The sequence below is a fragment of the Achroia grisella genome, unplaced genomic scaffold (genome assembly GCF_030625045.1).
Source record: "Achroia grisella isolate CSIRO2021 unplaced genomic scaffold, CSIRO_AGI_Agris_v1 utg109, whole genome shotgun sequence".
NCBI lineage: Eukaryota > Metazoa > Arthropoda > Insecta > Lepidoptera > Pyralidae > Achroia > Achroia grisella.
The window spans coordinates 7,897,144-7,924,506 of record NW_026712573.1 but is presented as its reverse complement, the minus strand read 5'-3'; the positions used below and the strand labels follow the sequence as shown (position 1 = coordinate 7,924,506).

Below are 27,363 nucleotides of genomic sequence, written 5' to 3'. Positions count from 1 at the left end.
TGCATTGCTACGACTATTTGTGAACGAATCTAAGTTAGGAGATCAAATATTAACAGAATACTTAAAAGCATAGCTTTAATGTTACTGGCGGCAGGATTAGATGAGACAAAGGTATCCACTACTTTGTACAAAGTGTCCGTCTTATATATTCGGCCATAAAATAATCGAAATAACTAAAGTAAAATAATATTATCACTACGATAAAAACTCTAAGGTTATAAATACGTGATGCATAGTGTTAAAAATCCTTTGTTACTTACACTTCTACGCAAATGTATTTTGCCTTTGCTCTCAAACAGTTCAAGAACATAAATTCACCTTCATGCCATGAGTATCAAGTCAATGGTATAGTACATTGAATGCATTACAATTCTAACGATCTATTGTGTAACGATATTACCACTTCGGCAACTTGTTTACTCTCTTTTTTATCACATTCTGCTTATTTATTTTTTCTATAGCATTATTTCAATTGAATTTTTTTAAAAGGGGCACATGGAAAAATCTTCTTAAGGGGATCTAATCAAAGTAATAACAAACCCAAATTACAATAAAATGTAAATGAATTACATTATAAATAATTACCTCTCTATCGATATTTTTTTCGACAAATACCTATACCTAAATGCAATAGTTTTGCAATTAGATTTTTTTAAGCAGATAATATGATCACACTGCTTTTATGTTAATATTACCTACCTAGAAATGTAAAATGTTAATATATAAGCAGTGTGATCTTTCTCTCTTTAATAAAATATGCATCGCTCCATACCATCAGCTGAATACATTCTGTAAAAAGTAGTAGTAGATAGTAGGCATACAAAGTGAGTAGAGAAAAGCCGCAGCGAAATTATTTTTATTGTTATCGTCACTGTAGTGTTCAAAGGGAACTAGATCAACACGGCACAACAATAAAACGAAACTTCATGTATCACCGCCTTACCTAAATTCCATACAATTAAAAGCGCGCGCTTTTAGCCAAGATGGCGACAGATAAGACTAAGTGGCAACACGTGGGAGCGCGGCAGGTTCTTTTCTATGTCAATTTGTGTTTAGAAACAAGTTTAGCAAAAGGCATTTCAGAGATGAGTTCAAATCCCGTTAGTCGTGAAAAGTGTAAAGCTGTTTTAATGACAATAGGTCAAGTCGAAAGGCAATGTTTGCGAAGTGCCATGCATAAAATTACGATGCCAAAGTGTGCTACCGGAGCACAAAATGGTTAGATTATCCATATAAGTACTAACCTCAATACGACTAATCAATATATGTAGTTCGAATACATGCATTATGATTTATGTTAAATTTCATTGATTACAGAGGAAGACTGGGCTGAGAGCACTGCCTACATGATGCACGAAGCATTTGAAGCATCGCCACCTCGCCGTGCTGTCTCGCCTCGACGCACATCGCCCGGACGCCGGGCACTATCTCCCCATAGCTATGAAAGGGCACCTGCTTATAACGATGATTATAATGAACAATATCATGACCAAGTAGCCCCCTTCCGCGAACAAACCGCATTCGATCGCAGATTCCGCCATGAATCCCTTGAACGTGTCAACAAAGATAAAACAGATAAATTCAATGATGATACACCAAATTATAGGAGGAGATATATTGCAGATACAAAACCATCTAACCGGAGCATAGACAGAATTGAGGACCGTCGATTTGGCAAACTTCAAAGAGGAGCTAGTGAAGGAAGCTTGAAATTAGCTGAAGCCTCACCCAAAGATCGATTCAACGTAGCAAAAGAGAAATTTATGAATCTAGAAAGGGAAAGATTCAACAGAGAACTCGAACAACATATGGCTATTAGAAGGAGTATTCTAGAAAGGAACAGTCGTTCGACTTCTTCCCCCGAGGAAGAAAGAAGGGACGAGCGACAGGAGCGTCACAGAGACCTGAGTTCCCGGAGAGAACCTGAACGTTCTCATCGAGATTTAGAGCGTTCTCATAGGGAGCCAGAAAGACGCAAAGATACCGAAAGGATTCGTGACCTAGATACAAGAGATTTGGGTCATAGGGAAATGGAAAGACTTCCACGAGTTGGAAGGAAGCGCGACGATTTGAAACGATATGAATATGGGACAGAGGATTATTTAAATAGAATTGAACCTAAACCTCATAGGGATGATTTCGACAGATACAGAGAGAGAAGGGAATTAGATCGACGTATAGATGAAGATGAAATAATTGACCCTGTTTTAGATGACAGGAGAAGAGACTGGAACGATAGACAGAGAGCGTTCAGCCGTTCACGACTACTTGATGACCAACGTCAGTCATACGCGGAAGGGGACAGAGACAGATACTACGACAGAGACTATCGGGACTTCCGTGAACTGGCTGAGAGGCAGCCCGCTAAATTCCGGCACAGTTACGCGGAACCCATACCCAGGGGCCGTCTCGGCACAGTCAGACCATATTGAATGAAATGCCATAATAGTGTTTTACCAGCGTATCTGTATATTCTGGAAAAATATATTAAATTAGTTCGTAATTCCTACATGACTAATAAAAAGTAGTCGATTATGACTTAGTATAAATAGTTCAGCCGTAACATTCGTGAATTTGATTTTTAAGAAATATATATTTCATAATATTTATGTTCTTCCATTTTTTTTTTCGTTCGATCAATATGGGTTATAATAATTCTCAGAATTTATAAATAAACAGTTAATCATTATCTAAATGACTACAAAAAATTGCTGAACTAATTTATATGGATAATAGAAGTTAATTATTTGAAACCGTACCTAATGACAGAGTTTATATTAACTACATGTAATAGATCTGACGAGACATCAGAATACACTAAGTGTATTCAGTATTAAATATTATAGTCATTTAAATCCTTATAAGTGCCTATCCAATAGTAAATAAATGTATTTATGCTATAAATACTCAATTGAGCAGTTAATAGGTATCAAAAAATATTATTGTAAATATAAATTATATCCCAAATAGAGTATACGTTTAACAAATATTAATTAATATAATATGATTATTTCATTACATTATTGTTATCTTAATATAGATATTTCGCAATACGGTTGACAATAATAATAACAGATATTAATGACATACAAATTATTTCGTGAAATTATATTATTCCAAATATAAGTAATGTTCGTAACATTGTAGATGATTTTATTATATTCAATTTATTTTTTATTTCATAAACTATTATAAATTTTGAACTGTCAACTAAGATTGTTGCACCAAATAATTAACTTTGTTGGTATTTCATTATATTTAATTAAAATATATCAGTAAAATGACAATAGATGTAAAACTAAATCCATGTTTGCAAATTATAATTGAACAATATTGTCGTTTTTTTACATGTAAATATATGTAAAGGAACTGCTAGTCCATCTTCTAATGAATATATGTCACCATAAATTATATTATTAGTTCATATATTTGAACTTGTAATAAGATTTTGAAATCATCATCGTCATTTTATATAAACGCGTTGACCTGTTGATTTCCCTTTATTATCATGTTATATGAAGAAAAATACAACGAGATTATGAAATAAATAATTTTAATATATTTGTTGTACCTATTTTTTAAATCTATTATTACATTATAAAGATATACTTAAATTATGTACCTAGCACCAGTGACATCAAATCAAAATTCATTGATGTACTGTCTATGTTTGTAATATAGAAATAAAATTATTACATATGAAACTCGCTTTTTATTTATAATTTATTAGAAATAAAAAAAAGGTTTAATATTAAACTAATGAGAGTCAGGAATATAGAGTACATTAGGTACGTAACAAATGATTTCGATTATGTTGTTCTAAAGAATTGAACTGTAGGTTCTATTCTACATATTTGTCTCGAAAAGATTTATCAAAAATAAAAGTTTTTATAATGTTGTACTACTGGAATTTATATTAGACTCAAAATTGTAACAATTTCATCCTATATATATTTATATAACTGCAAGAAATTCATACATTGCAAATTAACACAAGCATAAACCCTATTATAGAGAGAAGATTTAATTTGTTACAGATCAACTAGCATACCTTATGGATTTAAATAAGAGTGGATATGTTTACGTGTAGGTAAAGAAACAGGAATCTGGTAACATTACATCATTTCTAATTCCAAACATGGCATCGGTGGCAAGTTTTTACTAAGAAACTAACGGAATTTAAACTAGTCTGATTAGGTATAAATATGTAGCAATACTGCGTCTTAACATACCTGACTGTGTGTCCTACATAGTCTTAAGTGTACATAATTATTTTTACTACGACATAAAACATTAATAAATTGTGTAATTAACTTATGGTTTCTCCATATCATCCTGGTTCAAAAATGTCCCTAATAATTGCAGTGTATAAGGTAAAAATTCTAAACCATTTTTTATGACACTACTGCCTGCGCAGGGCCTATGAAATCCAATCAAAAATGATTTATATGTATTTGACAAATGTCAAATACATATGAATTACGTTCACATGTGGGTAAAATTACCCACATGTGAACGTAATTTTTTTAGTATCAAGCAATCAATCTTTATTCCCTGTCCAGTTTAATAGATTCAATTGAGAAGAATTGGCAAGAAACTTAACTGGATTCATAGATACATAACATTACACTAGTAATACGTAATGCTTGATACCTGGAAGTAATTAAATTGTGGAATGAACTACTTGCCGAAGTTTTCTCTAAAAAATGCAGCATGGAGTTTTTCAAGGATATTAAGGTTTCTTAAACAGCAACGCGCTGGTGACATCACTAGTTTTTCAAACATCTATAGACTTCGGTAACAATTTACCATCAGATGGGCCGTATGCTCTATTGCCGTTATAGTAATATATAATATATAAAAAAATTAACCGTTCCATTGACATGTACAACATTACTCTTGATATACGCACCTATGTAATTAACAATGAAATGATACAACAGTAATTTTTTAAGAAAAAGATTTATTTTTCCAATTAATGTATCTGTGTATCTACGCACCTATATTTACAGTAGGTATGATATTGCACTCGGCTATAAGCCAGCACTTACAACTATAAAATATTGCACCAATAAATTGCACAGTTCAGTGTAAGATCAACGAAATACATCTAGGCTTATTACTAAATGTTAAACTAAGACAATAGACGTAACTATGAAACGATGTTTTTAACAAAGCACCAATTTCACTTTAACGTATGAAAGTATATATGTATAGATAAGAATTAGGTATTTATGTTGATCAATAGTATTGACCTACTTAATACCATTTGTTTGATATTTCTTGAAAATATTTGTATTAATCATTATTAAAAATTAATACTCATTGTTATTTTGGCTATTCCAATTAATTATTTGCAATTAGGAACTTGTTTTTCTATTTGTGCGGTTTACTTACTTACTTCTTATAATAACAGTGAATTCTTTTTGTTGTTGAACATTAAATTGACATAGGTACTCATAAAAACACATTACTATAAAATTAATAATCCATACTAATATTATAAATGCGAAAGTATATGTGTTTGTCTGTCTGTTATTTTTTCTTTCAGAAAACAGATCATCATGAAAGAAGTTTAGATATCCGAAAGGACTAGCATATATGTACTGTGCTTTGTATTAAAATAAAGCAGACATAGTGGCGGGTAATATATAACTAGTTACAAATAAATACATATCACATAAAAAAACTGGTGATATTGGCGCTTTACCTACTTTAAAAACGCATCAATGAGTCATTGCTGTTTCATTTTGTCAGGCGCATGTACATATGTGATTCATATGTCTGGACATTAAGGTAACAATAAGCAACTAGCTAACGAATATAATAAAACAAAAATTCAATAGTATTACTTTACATAGATTTTTTATAACCAAATTACGCAGCCAGTGCAGTGCATTGACTAATCCAATGGTATATTAAGATGAATATTCATGCTTATTATATTTACATTGAAATTAATAAAATACTTTTGGTAATGCTGTAATTAATTACAAATATAAAAGTACTTTACACACTTATAATAAACACCAAATTCCACTAATAATTTAGAAAATTGATGTAATTTATAAAACAATATTACATATCTTAAACAAAACACCGTTTCATAGTACTAAATGCGCACCAAGTACAAAAAAAAACAATGAAAAATAAACTAGAAGTAACTATGTGACTCAATATATTGCACATTATATGTAATAAACGTTATTTTCGTCAATAAATAACTACATACATATTTATATTTACTAACAATCGATATACTTATAATCCTTATTATATGAATAAGGTGGTATACGTCTACAACGACACATACTATGAAATTAATATAATGTATGTGAAGTTATACGAATGGTAGATATATTGTTTATTGATCAATCTCCTTGTTAAGAAGTAGGTTGTTAGTCATGTTGTTTAATTTTGGTATGATAAATATTACAAAGTGAAGTTCTAAATATAAACTAATGAAATAGTTTTGTTAAAAGATTCATCTTCTTTTAAAGAAATCTAATTTGATGAATCTGCTTAATTTGTTATTAAGACTATTGTCGTCATTCCAAATACTGTAGGAAAAAATATAAATTTTAATATTATTCTGTACGGACAATAAAATAAAGGAAATAAAATTATGAGATTGCAGATTCAAATATACATGATTATTTAGATAAAAATGTATAAATAATTAAACATCACTAAAATAGCTACCTTTATATAAAAGCCTGCGAATGGACGACTTTCTGTCTGTGGAGAATACCATTCTGCAACATTTTGAATATGCCGGTATGGATTTCTAAGGACTTGTAGAAAAATTAGTGTTTTCCACTCCTTTTCTTCGTTCTTGTAATCCTTTTAAATCCAATATCAACGAACAAAAAGCACACAAAGATTTACCATAAAATAAAACATTATTTACCATAAAATGATCCGTGTTACACTGGTTAACAACATAAGTAATAAAATTGTTTGTATAGACAATTCTGTAATATAATGGAAAATGTAACTATATAATAAGGTATATGTAACTGTATGTACCCATTCAGAAAAAATTCTAGGCGATAAGAATTGTTACTACTAGACCACATACAGAATATTGGCCTGCACAAATGAAATATATATGTTGCTGGCAGCTTCTTATATTACTATTATATACTTCTTACTATTTTTATAATTTTTACCTCACTTTTGACTTATTTGTGAGCCCTCTTGTATAATAATACACATAAATATACATATTATATGTATGTGTATTTTTTTATTAAATAATTGTAGTATTCCCGCTCCAGTTACAACATCTTTGTGTGCTTTAAAGTTTAAAAAAATATTGAATGTGATTGTGTTCACTGTTAGGCTATGGTAGATAACCTAAGGTATCCTCGAGACTGGCGTTTCTGCTGAGCGGACGGTGGTCGAACATCCTGGCCAGGGGGGGCGGCCGGGTGGGGAGCGGCGGGGAGGGGGGCAGGGGGAGCGCTCGGGACCTCCGGCCACCGCCCGCCCCCCCACAACTAGCAGCCACCAACGAGCGGACGTCCGTGCGCTGCGAGAGGCGAACGTCCGCGAACAGTGCTGCCATTTCTGCAGACTTCTTTACGCTTAGTGCGTCGTGAGAGCCGGCGCCTGTACTCCTCACTGGGGAGCGACAGAGAATTTGTAGAGGGTAATTAAAAATTAAACTGGAATTGCGGAATAAGACACATGACATCTTTATCGTCTGGAAAGGAAATAGTTTTCTCTTTTAATCTAATACTCAGTAGACTGGTTTTAGTATTCCTATTATTTTAAATAAAATCAAAGATAGATATCATACAATCTGCTTGGGTTTCCACAATCCTCCATCTCATCAGTTATAGTTGTAAAATGGCTTGCCTTCTAAGTTATGTTTCAGTTGAAGAATGAGAAAAAGTCAGTGTAATTACAGAATATGGATGCATGAAAAAGCAACGCCTAAGGATATGTCTCGTGTATATGCGTCAATGGTCTATTCATGTACCTATAAAGGCAACAGTTGCTATTTACAGGTGGATCGTCAACTTGACTGACATTGTACTTACACAACATAGTGCTTAGATAGTGACTTCTAAAAGATCTTGGCCTGTCTTGAACTGCAGTAAATTCTATACAAGAACGTGTAGCAGCACTAGCAGGCTCCTAACAGACTTGCTGGGGAGGAAGAGAAATATGAGGGGAATTGACATACGTTGACAAAGGGACCCCTTATACCTACCCGGATCAAAAAACCCGGAAAATCGTAAACTTATAGTTTTCGTCCCTGCCACACGATAGAGCCGCATGGTGAATCCGCGGAATGCTAAGAAGTTCATCTCATAAATATATGATGGTTATGTAAGGACATTTAAAACTTTGGAGCGACCTACCAGTGAGCCGTTGCATATTTCGAGTGCGCGTGTCGCGTGCTTTGTTCTGCAGCAGTAACTCGTAGTCGAGAGCCAAGCTGTCCGAGCTGCGCGCGCGTCGGGTGCGTTCTTCTTTGCCGTCACGACTGTCGCGCCTCGCACGTGACATACCACCACTAGATCTGAAAAAGATACGGAAACAAATGTTTCTATATTTATCATAATTGCCTTGCCTTTATCCCATTATATGGAATCGACACAGATCCGACAGAACTACAACAAGTGAGAGAGAGAAAAACTACAACAACTAACAACAGGAATTAGTAGAAGAAGATGACAGTATGTCATCTTCTTCTACTGATTCCTGTCGGCCATCATATCTGAGCATACTCTCCTTTTATACATATCATCTTTCACACTATTCAAATTATTTATGTTGATGTTTTTTTTTTATTTTAATAGCAAGCTGAAGCGAATTAGGGTTGCGGGTTGAATAATTTCAGAATGAAATTAGTAACATTACTCTCTTAGTTGCCATAAAAATTAAATGTTTTCTTGTTCATATTACAACAACGTCAATTAATAATATTAAATATAAAAATATAAACATTATAATAATAATTACCGATTCCGGCTTCCGTTGGTGCCATCGTACTCATTGAATGCACGTTTCAGTCTATCAGAGTAGGTTCTTTGCGATGGACTGCGCAGGTATTCTAGACTTTGTGAACTTTGCATTATAGTGCGTCTCGGACCTACGCAGTAGCACTTGTTACTATCAGCACAACTTTCAGAATCGCAAGAGCAGTAGCTGTAATCTGCGTCGTACACTTCCCTACAAATTAAGAGATATTATTAAACAGAAAACAAAATCTTGTCAAAAAAGTTAATTTTCATAACGAAGAGAAAATATAAATGGACCATGACTGTCCTACAACGTGTATTTATACCTAATGGTTAGTTGGTAAGGAATACTAAATGGCTAATGCTGATCCTATATATACAAGTTTTATTATACAATAAATAAAAAGAAAATTAGCATACAAAAGAAAACAATATATATCAATAAGACCACTTTCTTCCCTGCTTCATTCTTCAATCTATTGTTCTATTTTTCAATGTATTTACTTTTAAAGTTGGTGCAATAAAACATTATAAATAAATAAAATACAAAATAAAACCGAAGTCGTAGTTTCTGTATTTTTCAGGTAGGCACATTCTGTATTTTTTATGTAATAAGACTGGCAAACGCTGACGATCCACATGATAGCAAGCGGTAGCCGTTGTCTGTTTACATGAACAGCACCACGAATGTCACGATATTATGTGACGTGATATCACTCATAGATTGTCATTCTGGAGGACTAAGATGATGCCTCCAAATCCTGTAATTACATTGCCTTATCTTTAACGGAAACATAGTTTACAAAGTAAGCTTTATATAAACTATTGCTGAAATAGATTTGCCTGATGTATTCACGTAGACGACTTTTTATAAAGTCTCTCAGATAAAAATGTTTAGCGATTCCTCTTTAGATAAATTACTGGGGTTATCATTTTTTACTCTTTATGTTAGACAAAATTTGAACCAGAGGATGTCCTTAAAAATTCATAGTCAACTGTAAATAATTATAATTTGGTTCAGTTACTCATAAGGCGTCGCAAGCTGCGGACGCGTCATGCTCTGATTGATACCGCGCACATTTCATTTCTACAGCCAATACATTTTTTTTATAATGAACCATAAATAACAACAAACAAGGCACGAATTCCTTTAACGATAATAGCGACAATTCTATACATGTAATGTAATTAAAGCAACAGTCATTCCACAAAGATGCGCATCTAATAGAGCTACATGAAATATAAAAGAAGAACAAACGAAAGTATAGAAATTTTGGTAACTTAATAAACAGAAATTTAAAGTTATTTATAAACGCCTTCAAAAATAAATATCAATACATAAATAAATGTAATTAAAAGTCAGTTTGTGTTTTTAAAATACTTAAGATAGCAATAAAAGAAATCGGCAGATTTAAATTACTTTTGGAATTAAATTACAATACAATACAAAAAATAAATACACAACAATTCTAAGATACTCACCTTAAACAATCTTTACAGCTTTTACTTTTACTTAATATTTTAGATTTTGACGCTTCTCTTTTTTCATCTGCGGCTGAGCAATAGCATTTCTCTTGACAATCACCCTTTAATGAACAGTAACAGCGATCTACACAACTTTCCGATTCACATTCGGAACATGAGACATATCCGCTTGAACTGTTACGATTTTGGCATCCTAGACGATTACTTAATGTTAAGAAATCAGAATCTTCAGATGTGGATGTCCTTTCTCCAGGCCTCGAAACCTTTCCATTTCGTTTTGATACATGAACCATTTTATCAGTTCGCTTAGAGGTACGTTGTCTCATTGCTTGTCTCTTCGCTGACGGTAAAACTGATTCCTTCGGCCGAAACTGCCTCAAGTCATAACTGGATGTAGACACTGAACTTTCCGAGATAGGTTCTTTAGGCTTAGCAATTTCATAACCTAATGAGTCTAGTGGTGACTGCTGCTTCTCTTTTCTTCTCATGTCTTTCCCAAATGGCATGCGAAATACCATTCGTAGACCACTAGCTCCTTTCAACATCTTTCTTCTTTTATTTTGAAATAGACTATTTCTTCGTAAAATCTTTTTCTTCTGCTTCTTCATTATAGCTTTACTATGCTGAAATATTTCATCTTTTGTTAGTGTCACTGCTAATTTTAAAAGAAATTCTTTATAAATTGGTTTTAAATCGTTGAAGGACATTCCTTCTGCATCTATTATGGCATTAAGGATTTCGTCCATAGAATGTAAGTTCTCCTGAACTTTAAATTCACTGAAAAGCTCGTTGAACCCTAACGGAGACCCACCTCCCTTTTTCCCATTATTCCTGAAAAAAAATTCAATACATATTTAATGCCTCAATCTAATGCCATATAACTGGTTAAAAACGACTAGAGTATTATACTGGATCAGAGGAATGTATAACGGATGCGGTTGCATTAGCACAATTACTGACATGCAAGTTGGTGAAACACTCCACTAAACCCGCATTTCATTCGCTTCTCGTTAGTGAGATATGTAGTTTGACGGAGTAAATTAATCAAGGGAATAATCAAAGCAAATTAAAAGAGAGATGTCAGTGTCCGGACTATGATTAGAAAGGAAATAATATCGTTCATGCGTTTCAGTGAAATTACTAGGAACATGCTACATAATAGTATGTAATGCATTGTAATTAAAAACTGACAGTGACACATACCTATGTCCAATTGACTTGTACCTGGTTAGACCTCCAGCATTCAAAAAGCTACCAGATCGTGGTATAGCTACTTTGGTTAATATATCTCCAGAATCGTTGAGTGATTTTCTTCCACTCTGGCTTCTTCTTAGCGGCTCTTTAGGTAGTTCCGGTGGAGATTCTACTGGAGGCTTAGAAGGCACAGGTGGAGGTACAGTTGGTGGTCTCTGAATATTTTTCCGTCTTTCTAATTCCCTAAAAAGTTCAATTTTTTCGGAAATTTTACTTCGGACTGAAGATTCATTACTACTTTGAGATTTATGCAGATTTTGAATTTTAGTAATACTGGGATTTACATTACGTCTTTCTACAGACTTTTTGGACCCTTGAGTGTCACTGCCACTTGTATCGTTATGTTTTATGGAATCTAATTTAGCTTTTACTTCTTCCACAGTAATTCTTTTCGATTCTATAAAAGGGACAGTCGGAGGTGGTGGAAGATGTGGCAAAATATCTATTGATAGTTTTTTAACCCTTTCTAGTTTCGGTTTCTCGTTAAAAGATTCACTAGCAGAGAATCCATCTGCTCTGTCGCTATCTCCACTTAGTGACGACGTACTTCGTTTTTTGCGTGGTGGCCTGCAAGGAGGAATGTCGTCCGGAGGTAGACTACTCGCTACACTCATACAACTTACTCCATTTCGATTCTTTAATTTCTTTTTATCATTGTGACCCTGTCGACTCATGTGTGACATCAGAGACTTGTATAGGGTAGCCGCTATTACAATAGCGTCTTCCGTCGTTTGACATACAAACCCATGACACTCCAGTTGCTTAGCGACGCCGATTTTCCTCATCACAACAGCGAAAAGTGGTGAATGCGAATTTTCGTTGTGGGAGAGGATGTACTTTTTGTCAGGTAAATCTAATGTTTTAAATAGGGCAGGTCTGTCAATATTATCAGGATCTGTTATTAGAGGTAAGAATGCGTAACTCAGTTCGCGACTATCTGTTTCTAAAGGTTGAACAACAAATTTTACTGCGGACCAAACAGCTATTGTTGGAAAAGGATTCAATTGTTCTAAATCGCCCTTTTCTCCTTTGTATCGTACTTTTAAACCGCTTTTAGATATTTCCAATCGGCCTGTTAAAGTACTTTTATGTCGGAAGTTTCTTCTATACGCAAAGTACAAATCTTTTAGTGGGGTTTGGAGTCCCGACAAACTTGTGACTTTACTTTGTAGAGGGGTCGAACCAAGATAATGAACACTGAACACATGGACCCCAATATTTTCCGAGGACTGCCTGGACTCCCCCGTCATTTCTGCAAACATCCTCTCTATACGATCTTGCACTGTGTTATTGATCTTGTTAATTTTATTCTGACAGTAATCGTCATCATCTTCATATATCGTCGCTTTGCTTTCATGTGTTGAACTGATCTGTAATACACACAAAATACTTTCCTTTAATAAAATATTTACTAATTAGTTAATTATCAACGTAATTAGTTAGGGCTATCTTAGTAGATGAAAGTAGTCGTAGTATCCGATAATCTCTAATATTTACATAATTTCTTTAGTCATACATATATTTAAATTTAGTTACCCGCGACTGTGTATAGAGTTTTTTGATAAATGGTTAGACTATGTACGGATATTCTTTACCGTTTAGGCGTTACCAGTACGAGTTCTATATAAAGTTAACCATGAAATGAGCAAAATCCAGACATAAAGTCCCTTTATCACATTTTTTTAAGTAGCAGTGTTACGTACAATCTAGAAGAGCTTCACAATAATTTTTAGGATAAGCTTAATAAGTACCAGTTACAATTTTCCATCCGGTCTGTTGCTTGCTAGTATGCGATTCCTAATAGTAACTTTAAAATATAAGGTAAGATGCTCATTACCTTACTATCTCTCCTCCCTAACTCGTGCGCATTTAAAGGAGGCCCGTAATGCGGCAGACTGACAACCGACCGGCTGTCGTCGAAAAGCGCGTCGATCTTCTGTTTGTAGAGAGAGAGTGAGGAGACGCTAGGCGCGCGGGAGCGACGCGGCTCATCGTCGCGATCGCCCAGGTGGAACCCACCACACGCCGTGCTGTCGTTATCGCATGTCACCATCTACAAATATTACATAAAATATTATTCATTGATTTAGAAGTATAAATTTGGAAATCACTGTTTTTCATTCCTAGCAACGCCGCCTGACGCCTGACGTAACCTTATCCTATTATCTTCCACAGGTAATTATAGACTGTCATCGACATCTAAGAAATTTCGTCAATTATGCAATAATTGCCCTTTTAAATCTCATAGTAATTTCATCACAAAGTAATTCAGTTGAGCGGAATATAACCTTAATGTATATTAGACATAATTTACGAAGTTACACTCAAAACTCAAAACTAATTTCAAATTATATAAATAGTACGAATTATTTTTGTAAATAAAATTTGCTACAATAACGAAGTGCAAAATATTTTTTTCCTCAACCGATCTTATAAAGCAAAAAGAATCATAAAACTTTGAGTAGTCGGGTAGGTAGTTGATGTGTGTTGCAGCTAGCGGAATAATTTTATTCAAGTGAAATCGCCGCATGAAAAATATTTTGTATACTCACATTTTTTTTATTACTCTACGTAAATACTTGTACAATATATTATTAGTAATTATGATAATAGGAATAACGCACATTAATTTTCATTATTAATAATTAACTTTTTGCCATAATATGTTACTTAAAAAAGGGTGTGGCATACAATTGTAGTGGAATCCATACATTCTAGACGATCAAATAATAGATTCATACAAAACGATATACTGGTAGTAGTTGATAACATAATCAGAAGTATGTTCGCCTGCACTAGGTTAATCTATATGAACATAGTATGGACGGCCCTACCAATAATTGCCCATTGTCCATCAGGCAAATTCCTACATTATTTGTTACATCCAGTAATAAAAAGCGGCCTAATAGTAGATGACATAACTAGGTGTTGAAATTGTGCTTCTTTTATTAAAAGGTAACAAATCATCCACATAAATGATCAAAAACAGGCAATGGTTATCAGTTACGTGCCTTACACATGATAATGCACGCAACGGTTCTCGGCGGTAAAAAACTGTTGCTGGTTGCAAATACTGCTAACCTACCACTACCAATATTTAATATCGTGCAGGTGTGCGCAAACCCATGACCATTTATTAATAGTGACATATAGAATCAAGTGCACAAACTTATAAACATATATGTATAACATTTAAGACTACACTTCGAAAAGTAAATGAAAAGTGGAACAGTCTTACACGATTAGCCCAATAGTGCGGTCGGCCACAATGGCAAACAAATGTTTAGTAAGTAACAATATATATAGTAAATGATCATTACAGATATTCCTTTTTCTCATAGACAATATTGGATTAACTCAAAATTTATAATCTTTGGAAAATCCACTCAATTTTTATTTTAAAATCTATTTTCATAAGTTTCATGTATTGAATCCGTCGTTCTAAATGAGTACCAATAGCGCCATCTTTTTTTAAACATGTAATATAAAAGTAATATTAACTAATGTTGATACTTTTCTTTCATCAATCTATATTTTCAATGGCAAAATATAGTCGCGCACGCCATCTCTATCACTGGAAATCGCGTATGTGGCAATATTGATGCGCACATTTTGATCTCCACACGCACACTATAGCGTTTCCACAATATAATACGATACTGAGTTACTGATAGCCTACATCATTATGCCAGTCTGTTTCATCTACATATTCCCGATATGGAATCGATGGATTGGCGCTTGATAACGCTTTTAGTCGGATATTATGAAATTGTTCAAACAACGAGGATCTACGGAACTAATCGTATAGATATGGAATCTTCAATTACGAGATTGACTTCACCTTGCCAGTTTGAAAGTCTCAATAGACTGTGAAAGTAGTTAGGTCGCTGTAAACATGACCTGTTGATGAGAGGTGCCACTTCTCGAAAGTCTTATGAGTGCGGGCATAGTTAGAAACCATTATATCCCATTTGTCCTGCGCTTTTATGCTCATCGTCCTGCACGAAGGAAAACTTGAACAAAGAGACGGTTCTACAAATGTCGCTAAGTTTTAGAATAAACATAGGTTGACATTGACACCTTATTTCTAAATTACATATGATTTTAATGATTTTGTAAGTACCTACATCACAAGATTCATACAAGTTAATATAGATTGCATCATATATTAACCTATATGTAGTTCATATGATAATGTAACCAGCTTTTAACGGTTTACTAGAGAACTTGGATCGATGTAGTAACTTTAATGAAATTAACTAATCTGTTTAATAATTAAGTAATCATCACTTGTATAGAACACGCAACTGTATCGAATTATTCGTATCGATGTTTGTGTAATGTTCAGTAATCTAATAAACCAATTACTAAGGTACCGGCTTATATGATTTCCATTGTGCTAATAAAGGTGTAGTAATCCCAACACTGGTCGTTACACAATATAAAAAAATCTATGCAACTATATTCTTGTAATGTAAATAAGTATTTCATGTGCATAAAATTCTTTTAATACGACTTGAATGGCAAACAAGGTATCAGTCTCATGGTAAGTGGTACCAAACCGTTGCCTACACACATAATTCTTCCGGAATGGCAACATGAGAGATACCAAATGCTGTTCATTTGGTTTCTCTCGAGTTGCCATTCTGGAAGACTAATTGCAAGATGTTATGTCTCCGCATCCTGTAATTTCGCTGCTTGGTGGTTGCTGCCACGTACACGACTTTGTAGAAAGATATTTTTTTAGGCCTAACTGACGTAAAGCGGCAACCTCCGACTATATAGAAAACAGCATTATACCTATAGCTATATCATAATTAGAGTCATGCAAATATTATGGACTAACTACATATAGAATAGTGTTTACTACAGTATTCGTTAAATTAAAACAAAACAATGTTACTCAGTCAATTATATGTATATGTTAGCGGAGAAGTAATTTACATATCAAGAAGTGGTTCCGGTTCGATTCCTGCAGCGGAACGAATAATTGTGTAAATAAAATACTGAACCTACCTGTCTGATGATCACAGGTTAAGGAGTTATTGAAATTGATTGTACAAAACAATTGTCAAGTAGGCTTTAGGCAATTTTTGGCAAAAATTATAGCATTGTAATTATATAACACATTCTGTAATCTGTACATGTTCAGAGATCAATGGAATTTCCATTGATCTATGAACATAAACAGATAGCAGGGATACAGGTACCAGGATAAGTTAAAATTGTTAAGATAAGTTAAGATATATACATATATCTGATATCTAGTCCCAATGCTGTGTTTTTTTAATTTAACTGGAAATTAGAATGGTAAACATTAAAGCGACAATTGATTTTATCCTTACCAATATTTAGGCGCAAATGTAGCAAATGGTTGCTGCAAGAACAATCCCTCGTTTTAGTATTGTAATCTATTAAAACTTTTAAATTAAATATTATCAATATATAGTATTTTGAACTTACTTCTCCACGTGTTTATGGGCCCAGGGCCCAAAAGTTGTTAGCATTTTGACACACTTTCGCCCGTTATCCCGAACACCTGAAAAGACAATGAAAATATATTTTATACAAGTTTTCACCTCCGGCTTCGTCCAAATGAAAATGAATAACGTATATTATTTCCCATTTAAAATATTAAATGGTAATTGCATGCCCTTATGCAGTCAACATATAATTAAGTAAAACCAATTATTATCACGAATAAGGCGTTGCTTGAATCAAAGTTGGTATATATTATTTCAATATATATAATAGTTAAAAAAATTTAATTGTTCCGTAAATAGGTATTTACCCTGTAATATAGTTTAGACAAAATTATATAGTAGTAGGTTGTTATAAATTATCACCCTGCCCAGTGGTATCTTCGTAAAAGAAATCTTTGTTTTCTCTTCAGTTTTTTTTATTATACCTACTTAATATTTGTAAATTACACAATCAGGCGCTTACAAAATTATATAATACATTTATAGTACATGAAATCAATATAAATGAGTATATATTTTTTAAAACGTTTTTAGTAAAATACATTATTTCATTTATATTATTATATTATTTTCCCCCGACCACCACCGGTCCACCGACAAGAGCATCACTCTTAAATTATGAATGAATAAAAACTACAATATTAATAAAGGAATGACAAATTGTCAACCAAGCGCCGCGAACTCCTTTTATATTCTTATTATTTTGAAGTTTCTTTAATTTTACAACACTTTTTCATGTTCTTTGTCTTTGAATATTTAATTTTTTTGACCAAAAAAATTTAATATGTGTATGCAGTAGTTTGAAACCCTACAGTCCACCAGTCTACTCGTATTAAGGTTACCCCTACACCATACGCAATATATTAATGTATGTATTAATATTGTTCATAATTTCAAATCTGATATAAACAATATTTCTCTATAACTACAGTTTCTTAAATACGTATAGGACACGAAAAGTTAAAAGAGATAAACGTTTATTATGCAACACACGACGTACCCAAGCGTAGTTAATTCAAAGATTAAGTAAAATATAAATTAACTCACAACCATAGTTCACAGAGGCAATTTTACTTTTAATCGCTGATAAAACTATTATGTCTTTATTTAACTATGCAAATGAAGATTATAAACAACGTAAGCGAAAGTGTTTTTTTTTTTTAAATGGTGAATAAGTCAATTTATCAAACTAAAATATTTGAGAAAATACGATAAGCAGTTAAATAAAATCGGTTTTAGTGTAATCTTAACTTATTTCATTAGCATTGGGTTTATAGTGTGTCATATATTTTGAAATATTGATATTATGGAGTCTTAGCAGTTAACTTTTAGGTTTTTTTTTTTATTATAGAAGATCTTTATTAAATTTAATAATTTACTTTCGCAATTAGTTACCTTTTATTATCCGCTTATTTTCTTATTTTTTTAGATAAATGGGATCCCATATACTCCCTTCCCTTTCCTTCCCTTCCAAACATTAAAATCAAACACTAACTGTCGGGTACAGTTTCGCATGTGTAATAGGTACTAGTATAGATGGATAATCTTTTATTAATACTCTTAAGTATATTTTTATCGCACATTATGGAAATTTAATCGTTACGATATTACACAATTAATTATAATAGTTAAACCACCTACGAGTACGTGCACAATTTTTACTATCATAAATATCATTACAACGGTAGACTGAAAAAGTGAGTTATAAATACGAGAAAAACTAACAATCCTGAAACGCGATAATGTGGGTAGCAATTTCCAACAGCATGAGCATATATAACAAATCGTAGCGTGAGAATACATGGAATTCCAGCGACCCAAAGCCACCGCGGCGACGCATTGGAATGTCAGTTTTGCACAGATTTGATAAATTTACACGCGGAGAGGAAGAGCAAAAATTAATTGTTAGTAGACATCGCAAAATGCTCTGTACACTAATGCGCGAAGCACTTTTGTGTTGTCATTCCTGAGGACAAAAACTTACACTATGATTACACTGGAATGTTAAAGTCTAATTGTAAGCCAAAATTTATTGTTACATATACTATAGACGACACTTTCGGCCACTTCTAAATTTCATATTTTTCTTCTGCCATCTAATAACGATATATTTTCAGTTGGCTTTTTTGTGATATCTATTTTTGTTTAAGTATTTTATTAATTTTAATAATAACTACACGTAAACGTTAATTATAAAATCGATTAAAAATCTGACTTCCGTCGTTAACAATTGGATTTAATCACAATACTGAACCGATTCTAATAACAATGGGACCAATCTGAAAACATTATCTTTAAAAAAGGTTTATTTTTTCGGTTCGTAATTGACAGAGTTCTTAGTTTCAAACATTTTTTCATTTGTTATTGAGTCGACTAAAAATGGGTTTGTATAATATTTTGTTTTTTTTATACGTTCTTTGAGGATTTTTTAGATCTTTACATCACTTTAATACTATAGAATACATCAGTAACACCACAGAAAAACTATTATTATATGGTAACGCCGCGCCGATACACTTCAACTGTATGTGCATTGAAACATCTGAATACAATAAATTGAATAAATACGTTAAAATATAGTTATCACCTGCGATATCCGCTACCTCTAAGTAAAATTGTTAATTCTGCCTTATTACCATCGATGAACGCCAGATAACTCGATCGCTGAAAGCAATAGTTAACACTGTTCTAGCCTTTCTTATTATCTCCTTGGTGGTATATAAAGATAAGTACTTATACTGTATTTTCGATTTCTGACATTTTATACAGACAGGTTCCTTCATTTTCTACAAAGTCGTTTGTAAGGATTTGCAGTTATATATATAATAGTTACCCTGTTTATCCCTTGAAACAACTTTGCAAGCTTTGTTCTCGTGTGAAGAGAAAGAAATATGGTAGTGCAATTACTACGTAAGAAAGCATAATATATATAAGGCAACATCTGAGAGGTACATATTGCTATGTATATAGGTTTTAGCATCATAAATAATCTTTTTGTAGCCACAAAATGTACCAACTAATGCGAAATTGTTGAAAACTAACCTAAAATAGTAATTATACCACAAATATTCTTCTATATCCAATATCCCAAAGCTTTAAGCAGCTACTTTCAAAACAATTTATCAGTGAACGCAAATATAAATGCCGTTGTGGATAGCCTTTTGTTTATGCAAATGCGTTTGTAAAGTAATGAAAGTACAGTTTACAAACACTTATAGACTCTAGTCTTACCTACAAGGTGTTACCTGTATGTACCTAATGGCGTGTTTGTAGAATTGTGTAGAAATCCTTATCCTCAGTAAAAGCTATGTATTTGAACTGAAATAAATTAAGAAATATATTTCATAAATAATATATTTCTGTTCAAATACATAGTTTTCTATATTAGAATCATTAGTAGGTTTTTCTGTAGTAAATTATACATAAATCTAAGACTGACTATTTATTATTTGTTAGTGTTTAATTTAGAATAAAAATTTATATAGACTACTTTTTATTCATTTATACTTATCCTATTAATAGGCCACGGCCACGGGCTGGTAGCTGTCGGTTCCATCCATTATTTGCTAATGCCCCGCCTACATACCATTAGCAACAAAAGTACCTACTTAGACTTTAGGTACCTATCTATACTCAATTTCTAATAATTATGCTATGCAAACTCACTAAAAAGAGTAAAATCCATTACCACTTGACTTTTGCTTCTGCGGTTTGCCGAAAAATATATTTTTAAAACTCTACGCAAGTCATTGACATTACTTCATATTCAATAAATATTACGCTATTGATACAAATTGTTATTAATCCCTCACCAACATCGCCATATATTTAAAGTACGATTATATACGATTGTTAATATTGTGACTTAATCTGATGCAATAGACATATAAAATGACATTTCTCCATATTCAAAGGTTGTTAAATGCTAATTTATTCACTAGAAACTTGAATAACCAATCTTATAATGAGACAATTTATACCATTTTGACACTTGTATATCTTTTAACGTCAATTAATTAAATGTTGGGTCTCAAAGCTTTAATTTTCCAAGTACTTCAAATGTACTTAGTATTAGCTTGGGTATTAAAAATAAAGTTTGTTTCCGACAAGTATAACAGACATTTGGAAATAAACAAGGATTTAATAAATGAAAATCAAACAAACATAAAATCCTTATCCATTTTGATTCTTAATGGAATTCTTCTCTGGAATATGTGACAAATGTTGACACACTCAGTGTCCCAAAGAAGACCTACCCTCAAGGGAACGAGAGCCATCCCATTTGAATTTTAATCTCTTGCCAACTTTACGTAAATGCTATTTAACTTATGAATATCGATATAGAGAAATCGAGGAAACATAGCGACGTATAATTACTATAAAAGACAAGGAATATTATGGCAAGACAGGTGCAGTTCCAAAGATTAATGAAGTTTGACCGCAAACGAATCAATCTGTATAGCGGAATATGATCTTTGTTTAAAACCCACGCTGTGCGGTATACGTATATTTGTACTGTCTTCAGATATACTACATTTGTTTACGTAATAAGTTCGACGACCGAAAACCTCGCACTTAAGTTAATCGTCATTACTAGAGAACGGTCATATTTTCATTGTGTAAGTATTTGCGAAAGCATACTTGCTAAATAGTAAGTAAGTAACGTTAAATGAATTAGATATTGCAGGATAGGAGATTGCAATGGTAGAAATCACTTAAGCCATATTTCATATTCGTAGTATTTCATCCTTTCTAAACCTTAATTGAGAAATACAAACAATTGTCTTCATCATTAAATGTAAATTCTACAACAATTAAAACAACCAATTTATTAAAATGTACAACGATCAGACAGTTTCTGTCGATAACTAATTTATATTTTATCTCCATAGGAAGAGAAATAAATCACTGCATATTCATTAAAGCCAAAGATCAGAACTATTAGTAACATGGTCATATTATGTTTGTTCGGATATTAATGTAATACAACCTTTGTTTCGGTAGAAATAGAGACCTATAAATAATAATAAAATTAACAAATAGCATAACTATTTAATTAATGACACTTGTCCGACCTTTCAACTGAAAGGTCTGACAATGGTCATTAATTAAGTTAAGTATGTTTCGGTAGCGATTATTTCACCTGATTGACAAGTTAAATAATATTTAGACGTTATAATCAGTTATTGACTTGAGATTCACACTTTATTTTCATATATAAATATCGTTTAATTTAAAATATCAGGAATCATTCCATCTTTACAGGTACAGAAATACTGTTAAATCTATGAATAAACGAGGTAGTCCAATTTGTCTATAAAATATGTATAATAAATACGTAGAAGAAACGGTCAGAGATTAGATAGAAGATTAATGTGTTTTATATTGATAAGTAGACATACTATCACATTAATCTTTCTTCTAATATATGGAGACAAGTGCCCTGATTGATTATGTCTAGTCTTCCTACTGAGGTAATCTAGTAAATAATCATATGTAATGGTTGTGTCCTATAAGTACATATTTAATAAAATTATTACTATAATTATTTTAAATTAAAATTTATAAAGTATGAGTGTAAAAAAAAAATTGTGAAGTGCAACCTTTCGACGCGTTCGCCTTAATTATAGTATGCCAGTTAAGAAGCTGATGTATCTTACCTATTTGTTTTTATTAATAGATAATTAAAAAAAATCTGGATAAATATGGAGTAATACATAGTTTTGTTTTTAGGTATATCCGTTTGTATTGGTTTGTGCAATATTGAGTGTATTTTCAGTAAACTGCCTAAATACAGTTTTCAAAATATATTCTATATTTTAGAAACTGTATTATGGCAGTTAAGTTCTAAGAAGATGCTTTCAGTTATGACAATGGTTCTCTTATACCTATATAGATATAATACCACTGTGGCCTAGTTAGGTCACCATCGTGTACCTACACTGAAATATAGATATATATACATATTTAATCTGGCAACATTGAACTCACGGTTTTATACTGCCAGAACCAAAATTTAAATAACATTAACGATTCTAATAAAAAATATCATAAAGTAGGCTCAACCTACCAGGTTAGGCTGAAAGTACTCTTAGCAACATAAGACCAAATCGAGTTTTATGTCCTTATAACGGAAAATTTATTGGAAATAAAACTCCTCTGTCTACCTAACATTAAATTACAGTTGAAGGCAATATTTACCTTTTAATTTGGTACACACGTATAAAATCATTTTAGTTCCTACAATACACGTACCAACTAGTAAGCATAGCAATGCCTATGTCAGGTGAATTGTATCCCACTGTTCCATTTCCGCCCATACTAATACTTATTATAAATGTGAAAGTGGGTCGCTCTGTCTATCTGTTTGATTACTACCATTTCAATAATAAACGGCTGAACTGCTCTTTAAAAATGGTATCACGATTATAGACATAGACTGATCTGATAGGCATTTTATCCAAAAAAGTAGACTATGTATTTATGAGTTATATTATTATAGGAATTTTTAAACATTAATTATCCAAAGGATATTTGTTGTTGTTTGTGTGCAATTAATATTGTATAACGCATATATTGGTAATTTTATATATACAGCTTATATCTGTGCACAAGTTATCTTTTACAATCTACAAAAAAGCAGGTGTATGTTTGTACACAGGTATGGTGCAATAAATTAAATGACTAGAAAATTCATTGCATAATATAAATTATTATAGTAATGTTATAACAAGCGCATAGCATTAGTTTTTCCAGCTATAATAAGAGGACAATTTTGTATCAAATTCAATCGCAAGATTGCATTCATTGCAACATTATAACGGAGAAACACCGCTAACTTGCAGCAACAACCCTAATACGGGCCAGCGTATACAGTTACATCTACCCTACTTCCACCACTAAATGTGTAGTGAAAACTTAAATGAAAACGGAACTTGGTTTATTAGAACTAAATACTATATATATTCTGTATTCATAAAAATTATGTATCATTTAACATATATGATATGACGTTACGTACATAGTTACTTGAATGAATACTCCAAAAGGCTATTGCTATTGAGTAAAAATAAAATATGCATCACGACTTGAATGCGATATTCAATAAGGGCCCTCCTTATTGAATATCGCAATATAATAAAGACATAAGGAAATTAGATCTGCTTTGAAAAGTATACACTCTATCCTGAGGAGATAAAAACCATTGCTCCTATTGAGTTTATGTATTTTTAAATGTAAATATTTTTTTTTATTTTTAATGGATTAACAAGCTCGAATTACTTGTATTTTTAGTATTAAACTAAGTGCGTCTTTTACAATGATATTATTAACACTTAAACGGACCATTCTGCAATATCCTTCAATTATTTTCCCTCACGGATCTAGGTAGCGAACTTTGATAAAAGGCGAGCACAATAGATCTATGCCGGCCGCAGTGTTACAGGTCTTAACAACTGACAATAGCCCAAAACCTCCAATGAACAAAAAAATTGCCCATAGTGCCCATACATGTATATAGGCTACGAACACTATCTCTCAGGCCTCTCCTATTATTAAAAATTTAATTAAAAAAAACTTATGTACAAAATTATATAGTTCCGGAATTAAAGTTTTTTGGCCCAATGGCGCTGGTGTCAAGGACGTTGAAGCTTTTATATTCTTGGTAAAACGGGTAAAACAATACGGAGAATTCCACGTACACTTCGAGAATTATGAACTCATAGTCATAGAGTACTTCAATCTTTAATCACAACAACAACAGTGAGTTGTTAGTCTTGTCATATAACATAGACAAATTTTGCAGAAAATATTCCACTATATTCTAGAATCGAACATCACTTTAATTTCAAATTAATGATATGGCTTCTTAAACCAAATAAAATACAATAATACTTAGCTGTATGCAAGTAAGGCATAAACTTTCACTTTTGTTAAAATTGCCTTTATTATCTTTGTAATTCTGAAGTTAATCGAATCATGTTTCAGATTGAGATGTTTATAACCATGAGTCAAATAATTTTGTCAATAAAATACAAATTAAAAAAAACACAACTTTTGCCATCTTTCGGCGCATTATTTACATTATATTTGGTGTACCGTTACATCGCCAAAGTGCATTGAATGCGTAAATTTATTTTAAAAGTCGAAGCTGTGTGCAAAAAGAGTCTTGGCCTGCTTGCTCTTTAAAAAATATACTATCAAATGTTTTCTTCAAGATTTATCTTAAAAGTCTTATATGAACCATTTATGCGTACTTACAGCGGGGGGAGGCTGTTTTTAGAACGGTAACCCCATTACCTACAATGCATTATGTTAAGTCAGTCGATCTCTACGTGGTAATTAACCACGATGAATTTCCAGGGGGAAACCATCGTGGTTAATTCCTTGAATTAGTGATGGTTTTAACACGATAGTTAGACATTCCTGACCTCATGCTCGTCTTCTCGTCCTTTATCGGTTCACAGCCAGCTTTTACCGATTGCATAGGAGAAAGTATCTCTAGCTCTATCTCCATCTCCAATTTAAATTTAAATAAAATACGTGTCTATATGTACCACGTTGATGTGTTAATTATGCAAAAAAGATCGAAAAGTATGATAAATTTATTGCCAATTAACTAAAGTTACGTGTTCGAGTATTAATTCCATAGTTACTAGTATCGACAGCTAAACGAACAAGAATAACCTGTAGCTGTACACTACATTAAAATACATAGATATATACCGAAGAATAATATTAATATTAAATGCACTTTAATTCTAACTTACTCTCTTTATTATCTACTTACGCATTACAGATTTCCATCATGCTCGTGTAAATGGCAAAACGCCACACTTTGTGTAGGAAAAGCGTGAATATCTAAACCTACATATTTAGGCGATGTAAAATGTTCACTTATATGAGCAATGAACTCTCTACGATTTTATTACTTCATTAAACTTGCAATGGTCGTACAAAACAAACCGTCCTAGGCATAAACAAGTTACCAACAAGTTAATATTTACAAGTTTTCACAACTATCGTGACGTGCTTTACCTACTCGCTTTCACTGACGTGACAACTTTTCTGCAAATATCATTTTATTGTACCGCTTCATTTCCTATATGTCACATTTCATCTGTATTATATTTGCATATTGTCATAACGTCAACGTATCTAATTGGACATCAGTCGATGACTAGAAAATATTCAATGTTGTTAATAAATGTTATTAAGTAATACTGAAACCGTATATTTTTTTACAATTTACACAACGTCATCTAGTCCCATGACACTAGACAATGTATAAAAAAAAATATTGGACAACTGATACTTAAATACATTTGAGGTGTGCTAAGCTGGTAAACCACCGAGACCGTAAACGTTAATCAAATGACAACATTAAAGATGAGCCGGCGGAATTTCATACACATATGATCGCTGAAAAGAGTAATTAACATAACCAGTAAAGTATTACTTTAAGAAAAATCGCTTTTATTACTTATAAAATCACACATGATCCTAAAGAACAGATAAAATAAGTATGTATGTATAAGTTTTCTATGTATGTATGTAAACATTATAATGTTGCATTTTTAAATATGGCTTTTAAATCAAAGAATATATTTAAGAGTAGTCGTCGTAACTATCAACATAGAAAGTTGGTAACCAAAAATTCCACCACAATGTAGACAACTAGTGGGTTGTCCACGAAAGGCGTCTCTTACAAAAAAAATTGAATATTTTAGTCAAATTTTCAGTTTAGTAAGGCAATCGTGATTTTCAAATAATGATAAATAGGTCTCATAACTGACTTAAATCCATTGTATGTAAATATGTATCAAAGGCAAGTAGGAATCTACAGAAGAAAAAACTAGTTTGGTGTTGTAATAAGACTAGACAACGTTTTTTGGATTTTGGACAATGTTATACAAGTGTTGTTGTTGTGACAAGTTGACAACAATATCTTATAAAACGATATCATTTAAAATTATTGTAGCAGGATTCCCCTAAGATGAACTGTTAATAATATCTAGATTAATAGATAGAAATTATAATTACACGATAATAAGTTCCAAGGTATGAGTATATACTCGTATGTTAAATTAGATAAAAATAAGGATTATTACCATGGAATATCATCTTTTACTACGTAGATTGGTGACAATACGTAGATTTTTTTTACT

The 27,363-nt window shown here is 32.4% G+C and overlaps 2 protein-coding genes across 4 annotated transcripts in view; one reads left to right on the top strand and one right to left on the bottom strand.

The window, feature by feature from the left end:
• Positions 1 to 3,685, top strand: part of LOC131845534 (nuclear speckle splicing regulatory protein 1) — an 80,682-nt gene extending 76,997 nt beyond the window's left edge. For all 3 annotated transcript variants that reach the window (XM_059194613.1, XM_059194621.1, XM_059194606.1), the window contains one exon: positions 1,318 to 3,685. In XM_059194613.1, the coding sequence (XP_059050596.1) occupies positions 1,318 to 2,432 (1,115 nt within the window). In that variant the 3' untranslated portion in view covers positions 2,433 to 3,685. The remainder of the gene's footprint in view (positions 1 to 1,317) is intronic.
• A 1,426-nt stretch (positions 3,686 to 5,111) lies between these two features.
• LOC131846690 (uncharacterized) overlaps positions 5,112 to 27,363 on the bottom strand; it is a 44,803-nt gene continuing 22,551 nt past the window's right edge. The window contains exons 2-8 of the mRNA XM_059196057.1: positions 17,178 to 17,253; positions 13,552 to 13,767; positions 11,664 to 13,084; positions 10,458 to 11,291; positions 8,977 to 9,186; positions 8,373 to 8,533; positions 5,112 to 7,626 (exon numbers count right to left, since the gene is read on the bottom strand). Of these exons, the coding sequence (XP_059052040.1) occupies positions 7,346 to 7,626; positions 8,373 to 8,533; positions 8,977 to 9,186; positions 10,458 to 11,291; positions 11,664 to 13,084; positions 13,552 to 13,767 (3,123 nt within the window). The 5' untranslated portion in view covers positions 17,178 to 17,253 and the 3' untranslated portion in view covers positions 5,112 to 7,345. The remainder of the gene's footprint in view (positions 7,627 to 8,372; positions 8,534 to 8,976; positions 9,187 to 10,457; positions 11,292 to 11,663; positions 13,085 to 13,551; positions 13,768 to 17,177; positions 17,254 to 27,363) is intronic.